Source organism: Pollicipes pollicipes, unplaced genomic scaffold (assembly GCF_011947565.3).
Source record: "Pollicipes pollicipes isolate AB1234 unplaced genomic scaffold, Ppol_2.1 Scaffold_1600;HRSCAF=1878_pilon_pilon_pilon, whole genome shotgun sequence".
Taxonomy (NCBI): domain Eukaryota; kingdom Metazoa; phylum Arthropoda; class Thecostraca; order Pollicipedomorpha; family Pollicipedidae; genus Pollicipes; species Pollicipes pollicipes.
Window position 1 is genome coordinate 10,201,718 of NW_023595962.1, and position 17,982 is coordinate 10,219,699.

The 17,982-nt window shown below is 55.4% G+C and overlaps 1 protein-coding gene across 2 annotated transcripts in view; it reads right to left on the reverse strand.

Moving 5' to 3' along the window:
- Positions 1–272: 272 nt before the first annotated feature.
- The window catches only part of Pde11 (Phosphodiesterase 11), a 61,202-nt gene continuing 43,492 nt past the window's right edge, over positions 273–17,982 (reverse strand). Inside the window, exons 10-22 of one of the 2 annotated variants that reach the window (XM_037223362.1) lie at positions 17,518–17,679; positions 16,776–16,910; positions 12,181–12,281; positions 11,343–11,442; positions 10,310–10,393; positions 9,575–9,742; positions 8,189–8,298; positions 7,474–7,561; positions 6,977–7,077; positions 3,054–3,195; positions 2,317–2,391; positions 1,741–1,824; positions 273–1,027 (exon numbers count right to left, since the gene is read on the reverse strand). In XM_037223362.1, coding sequence (XP_037079257.1) covers positions 911–1,027; positions 1,741–1,824; positions 2,317–2,391; positions 3,054–3,195; positions 6,977–7,077; positions 7,474–7,561; positions 8,189–8,298; positions 9,575–9,742; positions 10,310–10,393; positions 11,343–11,442; positions 12,181–12,281; positions 16,776–16,910; positions 17,518–17,679 — 1,467 coding nt within the window. In that variant the 3' untranslated portion in view covers positions 273–910. Of the gene's footprint in view, positions 1,028–1,740; positions 1,825–2,316; positions 2,392–3,053; positions 3,196–6,976; positions 7,078–7,473; positions 7,562–8,188; positions 8,299–9,574; positions 9,743–10,309; positions 10,397–11,342; positions 11,443–12,180; positions 12,282–16,775; positions 16,911–17,517; positions 17,680–17,982 lie in introns of both variants that reach the window. The other variant, XM_037223295.1, reaches the window with a different exon arrangement.

Genomic DNA, 17,982 nt, shown 5'->3' on the forward strand with positions numbered 1-17,982 from the left:
GGACAGATACAAATGCTGCGTCTGGGCCGCGATCCGGGCCAGGGACCGCGCTCGAAACGGCGGCCACAAATTAGGACTGCTTGGCATTCATGGAGAGTGAAGAGAAGATGCAGTTGGCTTTGCACCTCTTGTGGAATTGGCAGCGTCTTCTGAAGGTCAGGTATTGATGTCAACTGGAGACGGCTGTCGCAGAGGAATTGCTTGGAGCGTCGCGCCCGATCGCTCAGCGTTATCAGGCCCACATCCATTTAGGGCGTCGAAACTCACACGGCCAAAAGGATAAAGCACCCATGTAATAATAGACGGCCTCACAAATATCGCACGGCACATCTGGAAAATAGATGCGGCCCTACTTCACTGGACCGCTTCACACGCCGACGCGGGATGGCCGCAGGCAGCTTGACACAGGCCGCGAGCTGGACACGTGGCGGCACCACTTTGAAGCGCACCAGTAGCCGCCATGGGACGCCTCAGGTCAAAGGTCAGCGGCGGCAATGGCGCCCGAGGCACCAGAAGTCTGGCATCGAGTGAGAGGTGCGCATGCGCAGCAATCCTTGAGGCGCATATGAGTGATACGATCAGACAGCGCGCAAGGCGTCGGGTAACGCCACGGCCTTCTCACCACGAGTTCACATTTGGTGTTCAATTAAACAAGAATCGCACGCTCGCGCTGCGGCCCCGCATGTGGCACCGAGTCACGCCGCCACGGTCCACGCGCCGTCTTCGCCAGGCTCGTGGACACGTGCTGGGGCGGGCGCCAGGCACACCGGGTGGCACCGAGAGCTTTGTACAAAAGTTTTGTACAAAAAATGGCTGTTCGCGGCGACAGCGCGCACCGTCTGTCGCTCCTGCGCCGCGCGCGCCGCAGGACGTCACAGCGGGCGAGTGACGCCCACGGGGGGCAGGCACATCACTGGGTGCGCTGCCGCGGCGGTGAGGGTGTCCGCGAGAGCTGCTCCCACTGACGCCGGTTGTGCTCGACGGCGTCCACGAGCGGCTCCAGCGCCGGACTGAGGCTTGCCACCGCCTGTAACGCCGGAGAAGGGTACTGAGCATGGCTGACGGCCTGTCGGAGGAGGGAGGGGGAGCTGCTGCCGCGTCCAGAGGCCGTTCATGTAACAAAATACCGTCGCTGACGGTACTGGGTCGTATGATTCGTCATTAGTCACATGCACAAATTACTTGCAACCGGATGGCTATGACAGAAAATGCTGGTGCATACTTTTCCTTATATATATATATATATATATATATATATATATATATATATATATATATATATATATATATATATATATCAGTATTTGCACATGTGTATATATTTGAAAAAGTATGCCTATGTAAGGAGGTATACATGTATAAATATATATATATATATATATATATATATATATATATATATATATATATATATATATATATATAATGCTTAAATATATTGATAAGTTCTAGTCAGCTACGACCGTGGGTGATTTGAAATCAACGGATAGAGATGGCCGCGACGGCATTTGCTTTTTGATAGAAGCGTCAGGTCATGATTCGGATCACATCAAGACATGGCCGACGTCAAACATCATCTGACAACACCTACCCAGCAATTAACGCACTCCAAGACTAATCGAATCGACATCACTGAAACGCAGCTCTGTGATCCAACAAAGCCTGTTGGAAAATCTCTAAAAACATCGTCTTCATCTGCCACACCAAATAAACGGTCATTGAGATGAAACCTTAACTCACCTTATAAACGGGCATACAGATGGAGTCGATGAAATCGACCTGCATATCAGGCAGCCGATCCTTCTTCTCCCGGTCCATCATCTCCTGTAACGACCACCGAGGCATACACATGACGCCACCAGCGCGGCGGAAGTAATGCGTGGACGCGTAACTGTGCGGGCACGTTCGTTACCGTACGTATGCGTGTGCATGAAGGTACGTTCAGGTTAGCATAGTCCGGTCGTAATGTCGGGCATGTATGCTGAGCCATGTATATATATATATATATATATATATATATATATATATATATATATATATATATACATCAATTGTGTACGGTTAGCAAGGTTACACAGCATATCTGAACTGTTCCGACACATTCCATAACCGAAATTCGGCAGCTCTGGCTGAACACACGGGGGTGGAAAAACGACACAACTGTCGTGGAAAGAACACAATTTTTCTTCCTTGAAATCAATGGTCAACGCTTTCTGAGGACACAGATGGGCACTGGTCGCTGGAGCAGCCACCCAATGAGTTTATAGGGGCGCTTATCCAGTGCGACGCTTTTGGTCTTCAAAGTCATAGCCTCACCATTGGCTTGATGTGCAGCTGGTTCTTCTCGATGTCGCCCTGCTCGAAGAACTCGCTAGCGACCAGTTTTGCGACCTGGGAAAGGAAGTGAACCTCGTGAGGACTACGTTTTGCTGGAGAAACAACACAGCATGATGTCTAGCTTGGGCAGTACAGGGTGACGAGCTGACCTCTTTGGTGATCAACAATGACCACCCAGTTTCCCGCAGTCGGCTGTCCTCGTTTGAAATGTTTCTCAATTTGCATCACGGCTTTTACTTTATGAATCACCTGAACAGGTACCACGTTCTACGAATTAGCTTTGCATTGGGATCTACGGCAATACAGAGCGATCAAACCTTTCTCTTCTTCAATCGCCCGCTTTCCATCCAATGCGATACTGTCGCATTTAGTTCCGACATAATTAGCTGAAGTTCACGACCGTTGTCGTAGTTTTGGACTGACGTATTCGAACTTAAACACAATTTGTAAGCCCCCCGTATCTACGTTCCATAAATCGACTAACATTAACTCAATAACAGTTCAATGTTGCACCATCCCGCCCTTCAGCCCCCGTGATTGCAGCAGACTTTAACTCCCCGAGTTAACAGCTGCAAGCGGGACCCTAAGCGGACGTCTACGAGCGGCCACGTGGCGATCCAGTACCACTGTGGCACAGATGCTAGTGCGCTGCCCCGCTCCATTCGGCACCACCCCCGCAGCGGCGGGCGCCCGTCCCTCCGGCCGCCGGCTCTTACCCGGCGCTGGATCGGCCATGGCTTGGCGATGGCGGCCACGTCGCAGGCGGTCATCAGCATGCCCCGCAGCAGGTCCCGGCAGCTCTCCTGCTGCCAGTCGAACGCGCCCGTCTCCAGCAGCTGGAAAAACCGGCCGCGCTTCCTGCCGAGACACACAGCCGGGCCAGGGTTAGAGGACGGCCCACACAGCACTGTGGGTAGCCACGGTCCTTAACAGAGCACACAGCACTGGAGACGGGCGCGATCAGAGGACGGCACGTACAGCGCTGTCGATGGCCACAGTCCTCGACAGTGCACACGGCATTATGGATGGCTACTGTCAGAGGACGGCACACACAGCACTGTGGATGACCACGGTCAGAGGACGGCACACACAGCACTGTGGATGACCACTGTCAGAGGACGGCACACACAGCACTGTGGATGGCCACTGTCAGAGGACGGCACATACAGCACTGTGGATGAGTGCAAGGCGTGGCGTTCATCCAGGAGTACGGAGGCACTGGCAGACCTGGCTACAAGACTCAGAACGCGAACAGCGGGTGGTGCATTCCGCCTGGGAATGTACATATACACCGTCAGGCAAATCGCAAAGCACGCGGATTACGGCAAAGTAGCGTGGGGTGGCGGCACGACCGCGTATTGTGTGTGTGTGGGGGGGGGGGGGGAGAGGGGGAAGGAGACAGGACGCTGAGCAGAGGGAAACGAGTGGAGGCATGCCGCAGCCCGGCGGCCAGGACCGCGACCATGCGCTGCGCGCTGACCCAAAACCCAAACAATGTACTATCAACCTGTACTTCTCAAGACTTGACGACGCTTCCTACATATCAGTGGATGTTCAAAATCATTCCACGAAGTGAAGTATTATCGAACGGCTCCTACGATTTACTGCAAGCGATTAATAGTGACAAGTGACTAATAGAGCAAATCACGATCGGAAAATGCAGGTCATTATTTGATTTGCCGTGAGATAACTGGCAACATATGCCATCGGTTAACGTGTCCATTACGAGCTCGAGAATCCAGCGATCGCCTGCCTAGCAGATCCGGAATCACTGCGAAGTCGTGCCAACTTATAACCTGGATGGATTTCGTCACCCGATATCGGTCTTGGTGTGTGCAATAAGCTGGTGTCTTGTTCACAGTCTCGTATCCCCCCCCCCCCTCACTCACCCCCACCCCACCATCATCCAACCCCTGTTCGCATTACTGACGGCGCATTTCTGGCGTCATCTTCCTCCCATCAGACTATCATGACGTCATGTCTGTCCATCACGCGTCCCCGCGGCGCGTCACGGCCAGGCCAGGCATCCAAAAGCCGCAGTCGACGACCGGAGGGCGGCAAACACAAGCCAGAGCCGACGCCACGTCAGCAACAGCCACAAGCCAGAGTCGACGACACGCAGACGACAGCCAGAAGCCAGAGCCGACGACAGGCCGCCAGAAATCAGGAGTCAAAGCCGACGACACGCAGACGACAGCCAGAGGGCAGAGCTGATGACACGCAGACGAAAGTCACAAGCCATACTCGACAACACGCAGAAGGGAGTCAAAAGCCAGAGCCGACGAGAAGCGGCTGGAGCGGCGAAACCATAAGGAATCTGGGTCAGAATGCGCCACACTGCTCGTGTTGATGGCGCCAGCTGGCCCTGGGCCTGCGTCGACAAATTATTACGCGTGATGACGTAAACAAGCCCACCACTCAGACACCCAGCGCCGGCAGAAAAACAGCATAAACAGAGGTCGTACCACTTTCATGGACTTTGCTTTTGCTCAGTTCCTGCGCAAGGTCATGCGTTTATTTTTCTGCGGTTAAACATCATGAGCAAAAACACTTGCTTGTGATACAATACATTAGAAAAGAATGTCTGCAAAGTATGCAGTAGCGTAACGATCGAAAGATTGTTTCATACAACAACTGAACTGCCGCATTGTTTTTCCGAAAACCGCATTCTCATACCGAGATTGTTATCTGAACCCGAGCATCAAACTGCATATGCTGGCTTGCTCATCGCCTGGGGCTTTATTGCGTCCCAGATATTGCAATCTATGGCGAGATACACGGCGGCGCACACTCGTCACGATTATGGGCCATTTCAGCCAGTGTCGTATCCTACCGCCGCAAGCTAATGCCATCGAACGGCGGCGTCCCGGGCTGGCGGCCAAAGCTCAGCAAAAAAATTAGGCCGCGCGTCTGGAGAAGTCAACACGTCTTTCGCTGGAAAAGTGGCATGTCGCTGTATATAAACTGTGGAAGAAGCGGTTGCATTTGGGGCGCCATGTTCTGTTGCCATGGTTACTGGCCGCACGGCCTGCCACGCCCGCTGCTGCGTTAGGGGAAAACGGCGGTGATCGAGTCACTTGTCGCCCGGGAGTCATGGGGGTGTGCACGCTGCTTATCCCCCTGTTCCGAATGAGGAAGTTCGGTGAACTAAAAATCTGAGCGTAGTTCAATGTAATTGTCAAAAGCATGCGTGTCTAATACCAATGGGACAACCCTTTGTTGCTCTAAAACTAGTAATATTTTTGGAACCGAACGTCATTCTGCATCTTACATTTACGCAAATTACAGCAAATCAGTGAAATTGATCGGAGCTGAAAAGCAGACGTAATTAAGCATTCCCCCTACCTGGGGAAGTGGGTTCTATCCCAGCATGTGTTCCAGTGGCGAGTGAACTCTATAAAAATTGTCTGAAATTTCTTGTTACCCGGCGCGCACTGCCATATCCCCACCTAACGCTGACCTGTCGCGTAACCAGTGAGCGGTTGTCAGGCATCTCGTGCTGCCGTGCAGCAGCTACGCCACGCAGCAGCACCACCGCGCAGCTCCGCCGCGCAGCAGCACCGCCGCGCAGCACCGCCGCGCAGCAGCACCGCGCAGCAGCACCGCGCAGCAGCACCGCCGAGCAGCAGCACCGCCGCGCAGCACCGCCGCGCAGCTCCGCCGCGCAGCAGCACCACCGCGCAGCAGAACCGCCGCTGTGCAGCAGCGCAGCGCCAGCACAATATGCCGTCTGCGCTGTTCGCACAGACCGGCTACAATTTAGCGGCGGAGACCCCGGTCCGTAACGGACGGCACGCAGTGGATGCAGGCGCACTGCCCTCAAAAAGTCCTCTTGTCTGCGTTTAAGCTTTGCGACCACGCCAGATTTGCAACAACCTGCCGTCATGGGCGTGAGAGCAGCCCCAGAGTCCTGAGACTTATTCGGCTATTGTGATTGGTCGGAGCGTTTGAGCAGGAGCGTCAAGATACGCAGCTCACAAGGTCACTCAAGGACACAGGTATTATTTGGGATAGTCTGGTAACACTCAGCATGGTGGCACATGCTCTTTAATGTGCACAACAATGGTTTTAAGCTGATCCAAAACGGATTTGGCTGCCAAGCAAGAGCACCGTGAGCCCTGTGTCATTGGTTTTACGGCTGATAGTCACAAGCGTGAGCGACATATTATTAACTCAGATCACCGACTGGCTGACGGCATTTCATCTGCAGGAGAAAATACGTAGGAGAAAGGCATGTCGGCACACCCTGAGCCAGGGGAGGCATTGGGGAAGAAATGGGGTTCAGGAAGACCGCGGTCAGATCAAATAAAGAGCTCTTTAGAACCAACAGCAGATCACGATAAACTTGCAACAAAATGCTCTGACCGGTTGGGTGTGGGTTCCGCTCAGAGGATTGTGACGTGGACATAACTGTGAAGTAGACGTGATTGTGAGTGGACGTGATTGTGAGTGGACGTGATTGTGAGTGGACGTGATTGTGAGTGGACGTGATTGTAACGTGGACGTGATTGTTATGTGACGTGATTGTGTTATGATTGTGGCATGGACGTGATTGAGACGTGACAGGATTGTGACGTGCGCATGGGAATTGTAAACAGCCCCATGTTCAGAGACGCCAAGTCATGAGGAGGCGGCTCACTTGAAATAGATGGCCAGGTCTGTGGACAGGATGGCCGACTCCACCACCTTCACGAGCCGGGAGTACTCCTCTGGCCGGAGGTTGTTGAGGATCTGCACCCCCTGCCAACGAGAGGACACCCAGCGCCGTCAGGCACGGCCACGGACCGCCGAGGGAGGACCCGCAGCTCCGCACTGGCACACGGTCGGCTGCCACTGCCCGCGCAGGAAGCCGAAAGGACCATTTGCCGACCGCTGTGATAACGGATTTGAGCGGAGCGAAAATTAATGCGTTGTATTGCTGCACACGACTAGACGTCAACTGTTAGGGGGGGGGGGGGGGCAAATAACGCTCATGAAACTGCTCGCACGGCCCCACATCCCGCCCTCCACGCGTATGACCGATAAATGAACATTGGCAAAATTAGCTTTAAATCGCATGGAACACACAGAACGCATGCATGAGCACAGCGTTCTTCTAATCCGCGGCAGGGTTCTGGTGGAGACCCGCTCGCTCACCTGCGTGTTCAGTATCATGACGCAGCGGTCGAAGTGGTGTCTCTCCATGGTGGACGTGCCGTAGAGCTGCGCCAGAGGGGATGACACCCTGCCGCACCACGGACACGGTCACACACGGCGCTACGAGCCTGATATCGACACACGAACAGGAGCGGTGGCCTAGGGGTCGCACGCGCTCCGCACGCATAACACGCTTTGAAATACAGCAGCTTCTTAAATGGTATTCACAGCAATTTATTACTGAACGTGTAAGATGGACTGATAAGGATGCGTATCACTGGTTGACATGCTTCCCATACAAATGTTTGCATTTAACAGCAGTTTTAGGACAAGATTAATAAGCTGCAGTATGAATAGCATACAGGTGGCCTTTTCATATGTGGATTTGCAGTTATTTTTGGTAAGTATGGAAAAATGTAGGCAAGCGGCCTTCTCAGTTGTGTCCGTAGATTTTTACGATGGAGTGATGGAACAGTGTAGTGCGCGCGCCCTCTCCCCTCCCCCGCCAGCTCTCTCTCTCTCTCTCTCTCTCTCTCTCTCTCCTCTCTCTCTCTCTCTCTCTCTCTCTCTCTCTCTCTCTCTCTCTCTCTCTCTCTCTCTCTCTCTCTCTCTCTCTCTCTCTCTCTCTCTCTCTCTCTCTCTCTCTCTCTCTCTCTCCTCTCTTCGGAGCTGTCGCACGGCGGCCGTGTGGTGCTGGTGCCGTCACACCACTCACTTGGCTTGGAATGAGTTGTTGGTGCCGCGGTGGTCCAGGTCGTGACACAGGCAGGCCATTAGCAGACCAAGGCACTCCAGGTCACCCAGCCGGCCCCACCACTGCGCCTTCTGCCGGCCGCCGGAGGAGTCGAGTCACCACATTATATCACCAGCGTCACCACATCATATCAATGGCTTCGTCACGCTTTTTCACCAGCGTGACTACATCATAGGGTAATAATCCTTGCGTAAAATCGCCGGCGTCGTCACGCATTATAACCGGCGTCACTTCGCATTATTATCATCTCCACCCCAAATTAGCGCCGGCGTAACTACACATTATCACCTAGACGACATTCAAGCGCTCCAGTAGGCAGGACGTTACAAAGGAGTGCAGCAACAATAACTCGCCATCTGCGAGTCGTTGGCACTAATTACTCGGTGTTGACCCCACAGGCAATCGAAAGGATTCTCCGACATCCGTGAGGAGAATCCCCCGACCAAGCCCCCCTCCCCCCCCCCCCCCCCCCCCTCCAGGAGGGGACAGCCGGAGACGGGAGAAAAGTGAGCAATTTCGCCAGGAAACAGCTATTTCGAAAAGCTTTGCGGTTGATACAGCGCTTCCACGGGGATCAATTCGAGTTCGATTAGCGCGATTGGGCTGGGCGCTTGCTGGAACTCTAACCCGCTTGACAGGGTGGCACGCTTGATTGGCTGCGGGAATTCTTCCCTCGAAAGACGGATAGAAAAATGTCCCCTCTGACGGCAGCGTGGCGCTTCCCACGGACGCGTCTCGGACGCGCGCCGATCATCCCCCCTCCGTGTGTTTCCGCACACTCTTGATCTTGGCCCGCCGCATTGGTCTAGGGCTTCCCCGACCCCAGTCACCGGCCGAGGCGGATCGCGGGACGCCACGGCAGCCCGAGCGCTTTGAAACATCAGCCAGCGGCATCGAGAAGCCCTGCTCCCAGTCCGGCCGCGGTGTCCGCCGAACGGGATGAGAGGGGCACGGCACGGATCACCGGGTCGGGTGCCGGTCAGCTCCCCCCCCCCCCCTCCCCACCCTCCACTGGACGCAGGCTGACAGCAGGCAAGGGACCGCGGCACCGGTCAAAAAATTGGAGAAGTGTAGGGGTCTTTGACACGATTTTTTAGTGCCTGTTTGTGTGCAACACACACAGCCACAACGTGGAATTTCGTAGAGCTACGGAGGGCCTGTTATTTCATTCACTGAAGACCCCCGACTCTCGGTCTCCATTTTTCCCGTCATGGGACACAAAGCAGCAGAATAGGCCCGTCGAGCCTGATGCTGATCCCACTGGCCCAGTCTACATATAACGTCCGCCCATTGGCTTTAATGCTCAGTCTAGCAGCGGCCTTAGCAACGGTCCGCGTCTCAGCCCACCTTCAGTATGGTGTACATCATCTGGCAGACATTGAAGGCGTGCCGCCAGTTGTGGTAGATGACGGCCCGGTAGTTCTTCTTGACGGACACCAGCCACCGGCAGAAGACCAGCTGGTCGATCCGAAACCGCTCCAGCAGGCCGCAGTCCAGGAACATGCGCATGCACGCCTGGAGCGCGCGGATAGGGGCTCAGTACGGCAAACAGCGGTGTCTTAACAGCTGGAGAGGCCTTGACACAGAAGGGTGGGCCTTAACACAGCAGGGAGAGGCCTTGGCACAGCTCGAAGAAGCCTAAAAGCAACAGGGGAAAGGGCTTTGAAACAACAGAGGGTGGGGCCTCAACACAGCGGGAAAGAGACCTTAACAGAGCGCGGGCGACCTCAGCACACCAACAGCGGACTCAGTAAGGCAAGGGAGACCTCTCCGCAGCAGGGAAGGTCCCAGTAGCATGGGTGGCCCCAGCACAGCAAAAGTGACTCACTCACGATCCCCACAGCTCACTTAATACTATCTCACAGATTGTTCATTCATGATCTCAACAGCTTACCATAGATCACTAAAGATCATATAACTCACACATTATTTCTAAAGTTCTCCATAGATCACTGATCATCATCTCACAGACTGCTCACGTATGATCACCTTTCCCCGCTCACCCTGGCTTAGTGAAGACAGTCTCACAATATTCCCAGCCACAATTACCAGCGCATCTCACCCCATCTCACTGAAGCTCACCCTAAGCGTGTCGTCGTCGGTGAGAAGCTCGTCGTCGAACGCGAACGAGTCCAGGTTGAAGCAGCGCGCCGAAGGGACCGGTGACTTCTGGCCGGCACAGGCGGTGGCACAGGTGAGACGGGAGAAGGCCGCATGGTGAGACGGGAGACGGGTGGCATGGGTTGCACCAGCACAGCAAAGGGGGCCCGAAACAGCGGGGGAGCTCCCAGGGCAGCAGGGGAGGCTCCAGAACAGTAGGGGAGGGCCAGGACAGCATGGGAGGCCCCAGGACAACAACTGAGAGCACAGGACAGCAGAGGAGGCCCAAGGACAACAGGGAAGGCCCAGGACACAAGGCGGCTACAGCCGGCGGCCAGAGTCGTAGGCGCGAGAGGTGAGACGGGAGGCGGCGCCGAGACAACAACGGCACTAAGTCGCAGACGGGCGCGACACGGGACGGGGGTAATCATGTCACTCGAACCAACCCTCGGGGATCGAACGGGTTTCTCGTCGAAGCGTAGCCTGAGGAAGGTGACTCTAACGGTCTCTTAGCGCCGCTGTTTCATCCGCTTTGAGGGAGGAACGAGTACAATAGTCAAGTGCGGGCGGGCTTCACACAGTCACCATGATCAGAGAATGATCCCCAAAGAATGTTCTCCAAAAAGCGAGCCAGTATATTGCTCTGAAGGCTAACTGGAGGTGAGAGGTTTCAGGGTGCCCGACTATGTCAAAATTAAGTGTGTTCTTTGCTTGTCCTATCCCACATTCTCGTCAGCCCGCAAGCACGGATGACTCGTAAAAACGCGTGTAAAGGGTGGCAAGAATCATGGGTCACACCAGAAGAGACTCCACCAGAGAATGCTCTCCAAAAAGGGCCCTGCCGGTTAGGGTCCCATAGGTGATGATCTCACAGACGAGGGTCCCACCAGCATTTATCTCCATGCAGTCGGCAGTTCCACCAGTGAGCAGTGTCCATGTTAGACATCCCTCACTGGACTGGAGGTCCCACCACTGGAGGTCCCATCACTGGGAGTCCCACCACTGGGGGTCCCACCTGTAGCCGCTGGGCCTCCTCCAGCGGTGCTGTGGCATGGTAGCTCAGCACCTCCATCGTCACCTCCTGCTTCGCCACGGCCGTGGTGGCCTTCTGGTACCTGCGATAGTAGCGCCATCTATACCAAACCGCCAAAGGGGGTAGCGCCAGCACGCGGTGGCGCCATCGTCAAGCCATGGCTTCTCTTGGGCTACGCGCAAGCGCATTATGCTGGTCCCGCAGCACGCTCGCCGATTTTAACGTCAGGAGATAACCCAGACAGCTCTGTGTAAAACTTCTCGACTTCACCAGCAATTTGGACTGAGATACCGGAACCCGAACCAACGCAGATTGACACGACGCGCAGCTGGCGCGCCTGCGAGAGCGAGGCAAGCGGACACATCATTCTTTCACCCCATCATTCTTCGTCTCCTTCATCTCGACAAGCATAAACAATGACGCTCAAAGCCGTGGCATAGGTCATTTTCACCACCAGAGTATGCACAGAACGCGATGGCGGCATGCTTTAGCACAACAATAACGTGGCGGTCTGCAGAAATACCGCCGAGATTCGACACGCATGAGCGAAATACCTCACGCAGGAGAATCCTCTACTTCCACGCGGGATGACTAACCATGAGAAACTCCCGACATCTGGGTCGGATGGACACGTTTGGTTCCGGCTGTCATGGGGTTGGAGCGTTTATGGAAGCAATGAAATCTTTTGCATTTGGCGACGGGCTGCACAAAGACATGCACAGCTCAACATTAATTAAAGAAACACGGTGTGATACGCTGGGCACACAACTGGCGGTGGATGACGTTGCAAGGGCTTGCTAACCGCTTTCACGTCACTCACATGTGCGTGTTGGTGATGCTAATGCCACAGAAGATGCCGAACGCCTCTAGGAAGTTTTCGTCGTTCTTCGTGAAGGGCATGCCTCCGAATTTGTTCACAAGCTGCCGAGGGGAGAAAGAAACATTAAGCATTGGTTTTGATGATATGGCATGTATGGCAGCCGGTGTTGACTCACTGCCAGCGAGGACAAAACAACACAACAATGACGACACGTGGCGCCCGATCGCCGATACAACTTCAGCGAGTAACGCCACGACAGGTGCGTGTAACGCCACAGCTGGGATTGGGGAGAGGAGGGATCGGCGGTTACAAACAGGAGGAGGATCAGCAGCCATTGTCAAGTGGTGCGCTAAACGAAAATGGGACTTCACGACACGTGGAATGCAACAGGTCGTTCCGCATCGCGGACAACCACGTCGACGACGGCGTGAAAAAACGCCGCTTGTCCACCACTGACAGATGAGGAACCGATCACACTCGACACGGCAGCTGTCGGCTCAGTCTGAGATTAGCAGCGGTCAGAGCGAGTAGTCCTCGATCATAGCAGCGTGCCTTCTGGGATTGCGCTTCGCCAACTGGTTTGCCTTCACGCCGAGACAGGCAAACAGTAGCACGTACTGCCTTCGGCCGACACTAAGCGGGTTCTCCATGGGCGCGGAAATGAGCTCCGATCGGGAGGGGGGGGGGGGGAGGAGGAAGGAGGCAACGGGACGCTTTTCGGAATGATTCGTATGCAAAATCGTGAGCCTCGTTCTCACGCTTTGAAGCAATCACGTCCCCTGTCCTGCACACCCCGTCCGTTTCCCGGAACTCGCCAATCCGTGCGCTGCTAACACCCAGCACTGGATTCGGCGTCCTGAGCACCACGAGCCTGATTGGACATGAATCAGTCGGGTGTTCCAGTAGCTACATGTGATCTGGCATCGTTCGTCCGCGGGGCTATTACTGGCGGCAGCAGAACATGCCATGCATGTCGGAAGCTGGTGCATTTAGGGCGGCATTACAGACGGTCGCAAGTTCATTGTCAGTTTACTGTCGCGTGATGATAAGGTCTTAAGGAAAAGGAGCTCGACCATGTCGCTGCTGACCTTTTTGGGAAGTCCAACCACTACGTCGTCACATTAACGCCCACGAGGGTCGTCGTGTAGCTCCGATTTAAATCCAGCCCTTACGCGTGAGAGTTTGAGGTATCATACACTCGAACACTGCACTTCCTGGGACGTCTGTATCTGATCACTTATGTATTGACGTTAAGGCTATCATATTCGGACAACCGTCCATGCTGCTATGAAAGCTGGTAGGAAAGCATCAATCAATTCTTAATGAAAATAAAAGTCTGCTCAGGCCCGCGCCCTTAATTTTCATTCTAGACAAAGCACTGATGTGTAAAACTTCGGCACACCTCCGATCAAAGTGATTTAGGAGTGGCCAGAAAGGAAAAGACATCAGATAGCATAGTCATGGTTTCATCACACCAGAGATATATTGCTTGAGGCCAACCAATCCCTTGCTCACACAAAAGGTCACTCTTGAATATATGGATCGTCATTGTCTCATGAAATGTGTGCCGAAGCATTAAGTGACGGTGTATTATGTTTAACCAGTGATTAAGCGGCATCATGTAAAGCAGGCAGACAGTGACAGCCATGATGCTTATTACTCCGCTGCAGCTAAATTATGAACTATGAGATATGCTTTTTTAGTCAAGGAATGTTCTTTTCCTACAGTCTAATTCTTGCTCGGTAATCCACTTGGCCTGCATGCCATGCGACTGAAGGAAATAAGCGAGATCTGTGCTTCTTAAGATCTCGAAATAAGATAGTTCAATAGTTTCGGGGTCTAAAAGCCACGCGAACCCCTCTAACCCGTCAACAATACCTGCTAAAAGCCCAGCAGGTTTTAAGCCCGCACTTGCGATTGTGAGATTACAGATACAGATTACAGAGACCCTCACACGCACGGTAATCACTCGTTTCTATCACCGAATTTTGCCTGGAATGGGCGACGCCGGGTACACACATCAATATTGTGGGAGTCATTAACTGCCAAGGCCAGCTGGACGCGCAGGCGCAGGCTACAGCGGCTCAGTCTGACGTTTCTGAAGAGATCGTTCTCACTGCGAGAATGGCGTCACCTGGGCGCAATCTGGCTGCTGCTTCTCAGGTGGATCGTGGGAAATCGTTTTACAAACGGCAAGTAAGGACGGCTTCAAAGACGAGACGCTATGATGACGCAATCAAATGATCAAACGGGATCCCATCGGATAATCGCCAGCCTTTGGCGGCGCTTGCCAGAGACCTGACAGCTCCGTCTAGCCGGCGCGCTAGTACGCATCAGGCCGGCTCGGGGGCGGAGGCTACCACATCCCGCCGCCGGCCCAGACCCGCAGCTGTGCAGGAGCGGGCGCCCGTCCCGAGCCCGGGGCTACCACGTCCCGCTGCCGACCCAAACCCCAGCTGTGCAGGAGCGGGCGCCCGTCCCGAGCCCGGGGCTGCCATATCCCGCCGCCGACCCAAACCCCAGCTGTGCAGGAGCGGGCGCCCGTCCTGAGCCCGGGGCTGCCATATCCCGCCGCCGACCCAAACCCCAGCTGTGCAGGAGCGGGCGCCCGTCCCGAGCCCGGGGCTGCCATATCCCTCCGCCGACCCAAGCCCCAGCTGTGCAGGAGCGGGCGTCCGTCCCGGGCCCGGGGCTGCCATATCCCGCCGCCGACCCAAACCCCAACTGTGCAGTAGTGGGCTGTTTACTGTTTACGGACCAGACAGGCGCTGGCCGCCTGCGGGGGCGCGTCTCTGATCAGCGCATTGTGCCGGCGCCGGCGACCGGCCGTGCCACTCTGGCCACTCAGCTCTGCTCAGTGGGCGGTGGGCGGGACGGAGTGATGATGTGGACAGGTGACCGCCCTCAGGCCGTGTTTGCGTACCGGCGGCGGCACAATGCGAGACGCGTCGGCGCTGAGCGGCCGGGTTGGGCAAACAGCGCGGTCGCCGGCGGAGAGGGAAGACGGGGCGCGTCGCCACGGACGAGGAATGGTGGACGTGGCGTCCCCTTACGAGGGTGGTGGACGTGGCACCCCTTTGGGGGGATGGTGGGCGTGACGTCCCTGTTACGAGGGATGGCGGATGTGGCGTTCCCATTTCGAGGGATGGTGGACGTGGCGTCCCCCTTACGCAGCGCTTACAACACCAGGCACAAAACAGATCACAACCAGATACCACTCATCAAGCGTATCTTTCACTTTATCCACACAAGAGGAACACACATCAGGAAGACCGCTGAGTGGGTCACATCTCTGCTTTGGTAGCATGGTGACGTCGATGCCTGTAGACCGCGTCACACTGCGACCCAGTGACGTTACTCATTAATGATGTCACATCACTAGGCTCGTGATGTCGCGCGTACTTTCCTAGAGGCTTGACCCTAGTGTGGACGTGACTCAGAGTTGGTTTCATTTCGTCACTGACATCTCATCAACCGCGGGGGCAATTAAGCGAAGGATCGTGACCGGTAAGAGGAACTTAGCATTCTAAAACGGCTTAAGGAAGCTATTCCCATGGAGATTACAGAAAAACCCGGCACCTCTCAATGGCCCCACCTGCGTCTTTTCCCGCTCCCTGCCGGCTCCGTGAAATAACTTCATACAAAAAATCCAGTTCCATGAGTCACGGCGCCACTGAGCCTAGGCCTGCCGCCCTGCCCTGCCCCGAGCTGACCTGCATGAACCCGATGGTGCGGTTGTCTTGCCCCGAGCTGGCCTGTATGACCCCGATGGTGCGGTTGTCTTGCCCCGAGCTGACCTGCATGACCCCGATGGTGCGGTTGTCTTGCCCCGAGGTGACCTGTATGACCCCGATGGTGCGGGTTGTCTTGCCCCGAGCTGACCTGTATGACCCCGATGGTGCGGTGTCTTGCCCGAGCTGACCTGCATGACCCCGATGGTGCGGGTCTTGCCCGACGGTGACCTGTATATGACCCCGATGGTGCGGGTTGTCTTGCCCCGAGCTGACCTGATGACCCGATGGTGCGGTTGTCTTGCCCCGAGCTGACCTGCATGACCCCGATGGTGCGGTTGTCTTGCCCCGAGGTGACCTGTATGACCCCAATGGTGCGGGTTGTCTTGCCCCGAGCTGACCTGTATGACCCCGATGGTGCGGTTGTCTTGCCCCGAGCTGACCTGCATGACCCGATGGTGCGGTTGTCTTGCCCCGAGGTGACCTGTATGACCCCGATGGTGCGGGTTGTCTTGCCCCGAGCTGACCTGTATGACCCCGATGGTGCGGTTGTCTTGCCCCGAGCTGACCTGCATGACCCCGATGGCGCGGTTGTCTTGCCCCGAGCTGACCTGCATAAACCCGATGGTGCAGTTGTCTTGCCCCGAGCTGGCCTGTATGACTCCGATGGTGCGGTTGTCTTGCCCCGAGCTGACCTGCATGACCCCGATGATGCGGGTTGTCTTGCCCCGAGCTGACCTGTATGACCCCGATGGTGCGGTTGTCCTGCCCCGAACTGACCTGTATGACCCCGATGGTGCCGTTGCCCTGCCCCGAGCTGACCTGTATGACCCCGATGATGCGGTTGTCCTGCCCCGAGCTGACCTGTATGACCCCGATGGTCCGGTTGGCGGGCGAGATGATGGGCAGGCAGAGCACGGACTGGTGGCGCAGCGACGAGCCCTCGTCCACAGAGCGGTCAAACAGCGGCGACTCGTACACGTCGGCCAGGTTCAGCGCCTGCCCGGCAGCGGGAGACAGAGCAGCTCAGCGCCAAGTCACGTCACGTTGCGTCACGGCACGGCACGGCACGTCCGTCCTTTGCCATCTGCACGACTCTCTCTCTCTCTCTCTCTCACACACTCTCTCTCTCACTCTCTCTCTCTCTCTTTCTCTCTCTCTCTCTCTTTCTCTCTCTCTCTCTTTCTCTCTCTCTCTCTTTCTCTCGCAAAGCCCCTAGCTCACCCCGCCCAACTCTAGACCTGGCGACATCGCGTTCCCCAGCCCATGGCGTCCTCCGACTTCCCCGCCCCGGCTGCCGCGTTGTAGTGGCCCTGTCTAGTCCTGTCCCTATAACTCTGACTCTCCGCTGACTCTGTGGCATCCCTCTCCCCCTTGATCCTCTCTACCCCTGAGACCTCTATGACCCCGTGCACTCTGACCCCTCTCTTCGTCTTATCCTGAACTTTTGCCCCTGTGACCTCTGCTCCTGTGACCTATGTGACCACTGCCACTCTGACACCTGTCCCCGTCTTTTCTTGACCCTCTGTACCCGTGACCTCTCTATCTCGGTGCCCCCTCTGCCGCCGTGACCCCTGTGACCACTGTGACCCCTGTCCCGTCTCACCCTGCCGGTGGTGGCGACGCGGCCGCTGATGCCGACGTTGACCGGGAAGCGGCCCTCGTGCGGCACGGTGCGCGACTCGAGGTCCTCCGCCGCCAGGTCGTCGGCCTCGATGTCAAAGACACGCGAGAACGTGCCCTGACACGACTCGTCCACCAGCATCACCTGGCGGCGACGCAGAACGACTCAAAATGACGGCCAGGGGAGGGGCTATCATCGTGGCACACCTCTGGGAACTATCTGATAAAAAGTTACGATTTAATAGCAATGTTGATATGTGTCGTAGTATTATCATTATGCTCTATTTTTAAAGAAATCATGACAGGCAATGCCTAGCACCACCGCTACATGTGATATCCTTTGCAATAAACACCAGCATTTTTATCTAACACATGATGTTCATGCTTTCATAGTAAACAACGTTCATTGCTCCATATCATGTCACAGGCCTTTCAGTCAAAACACACC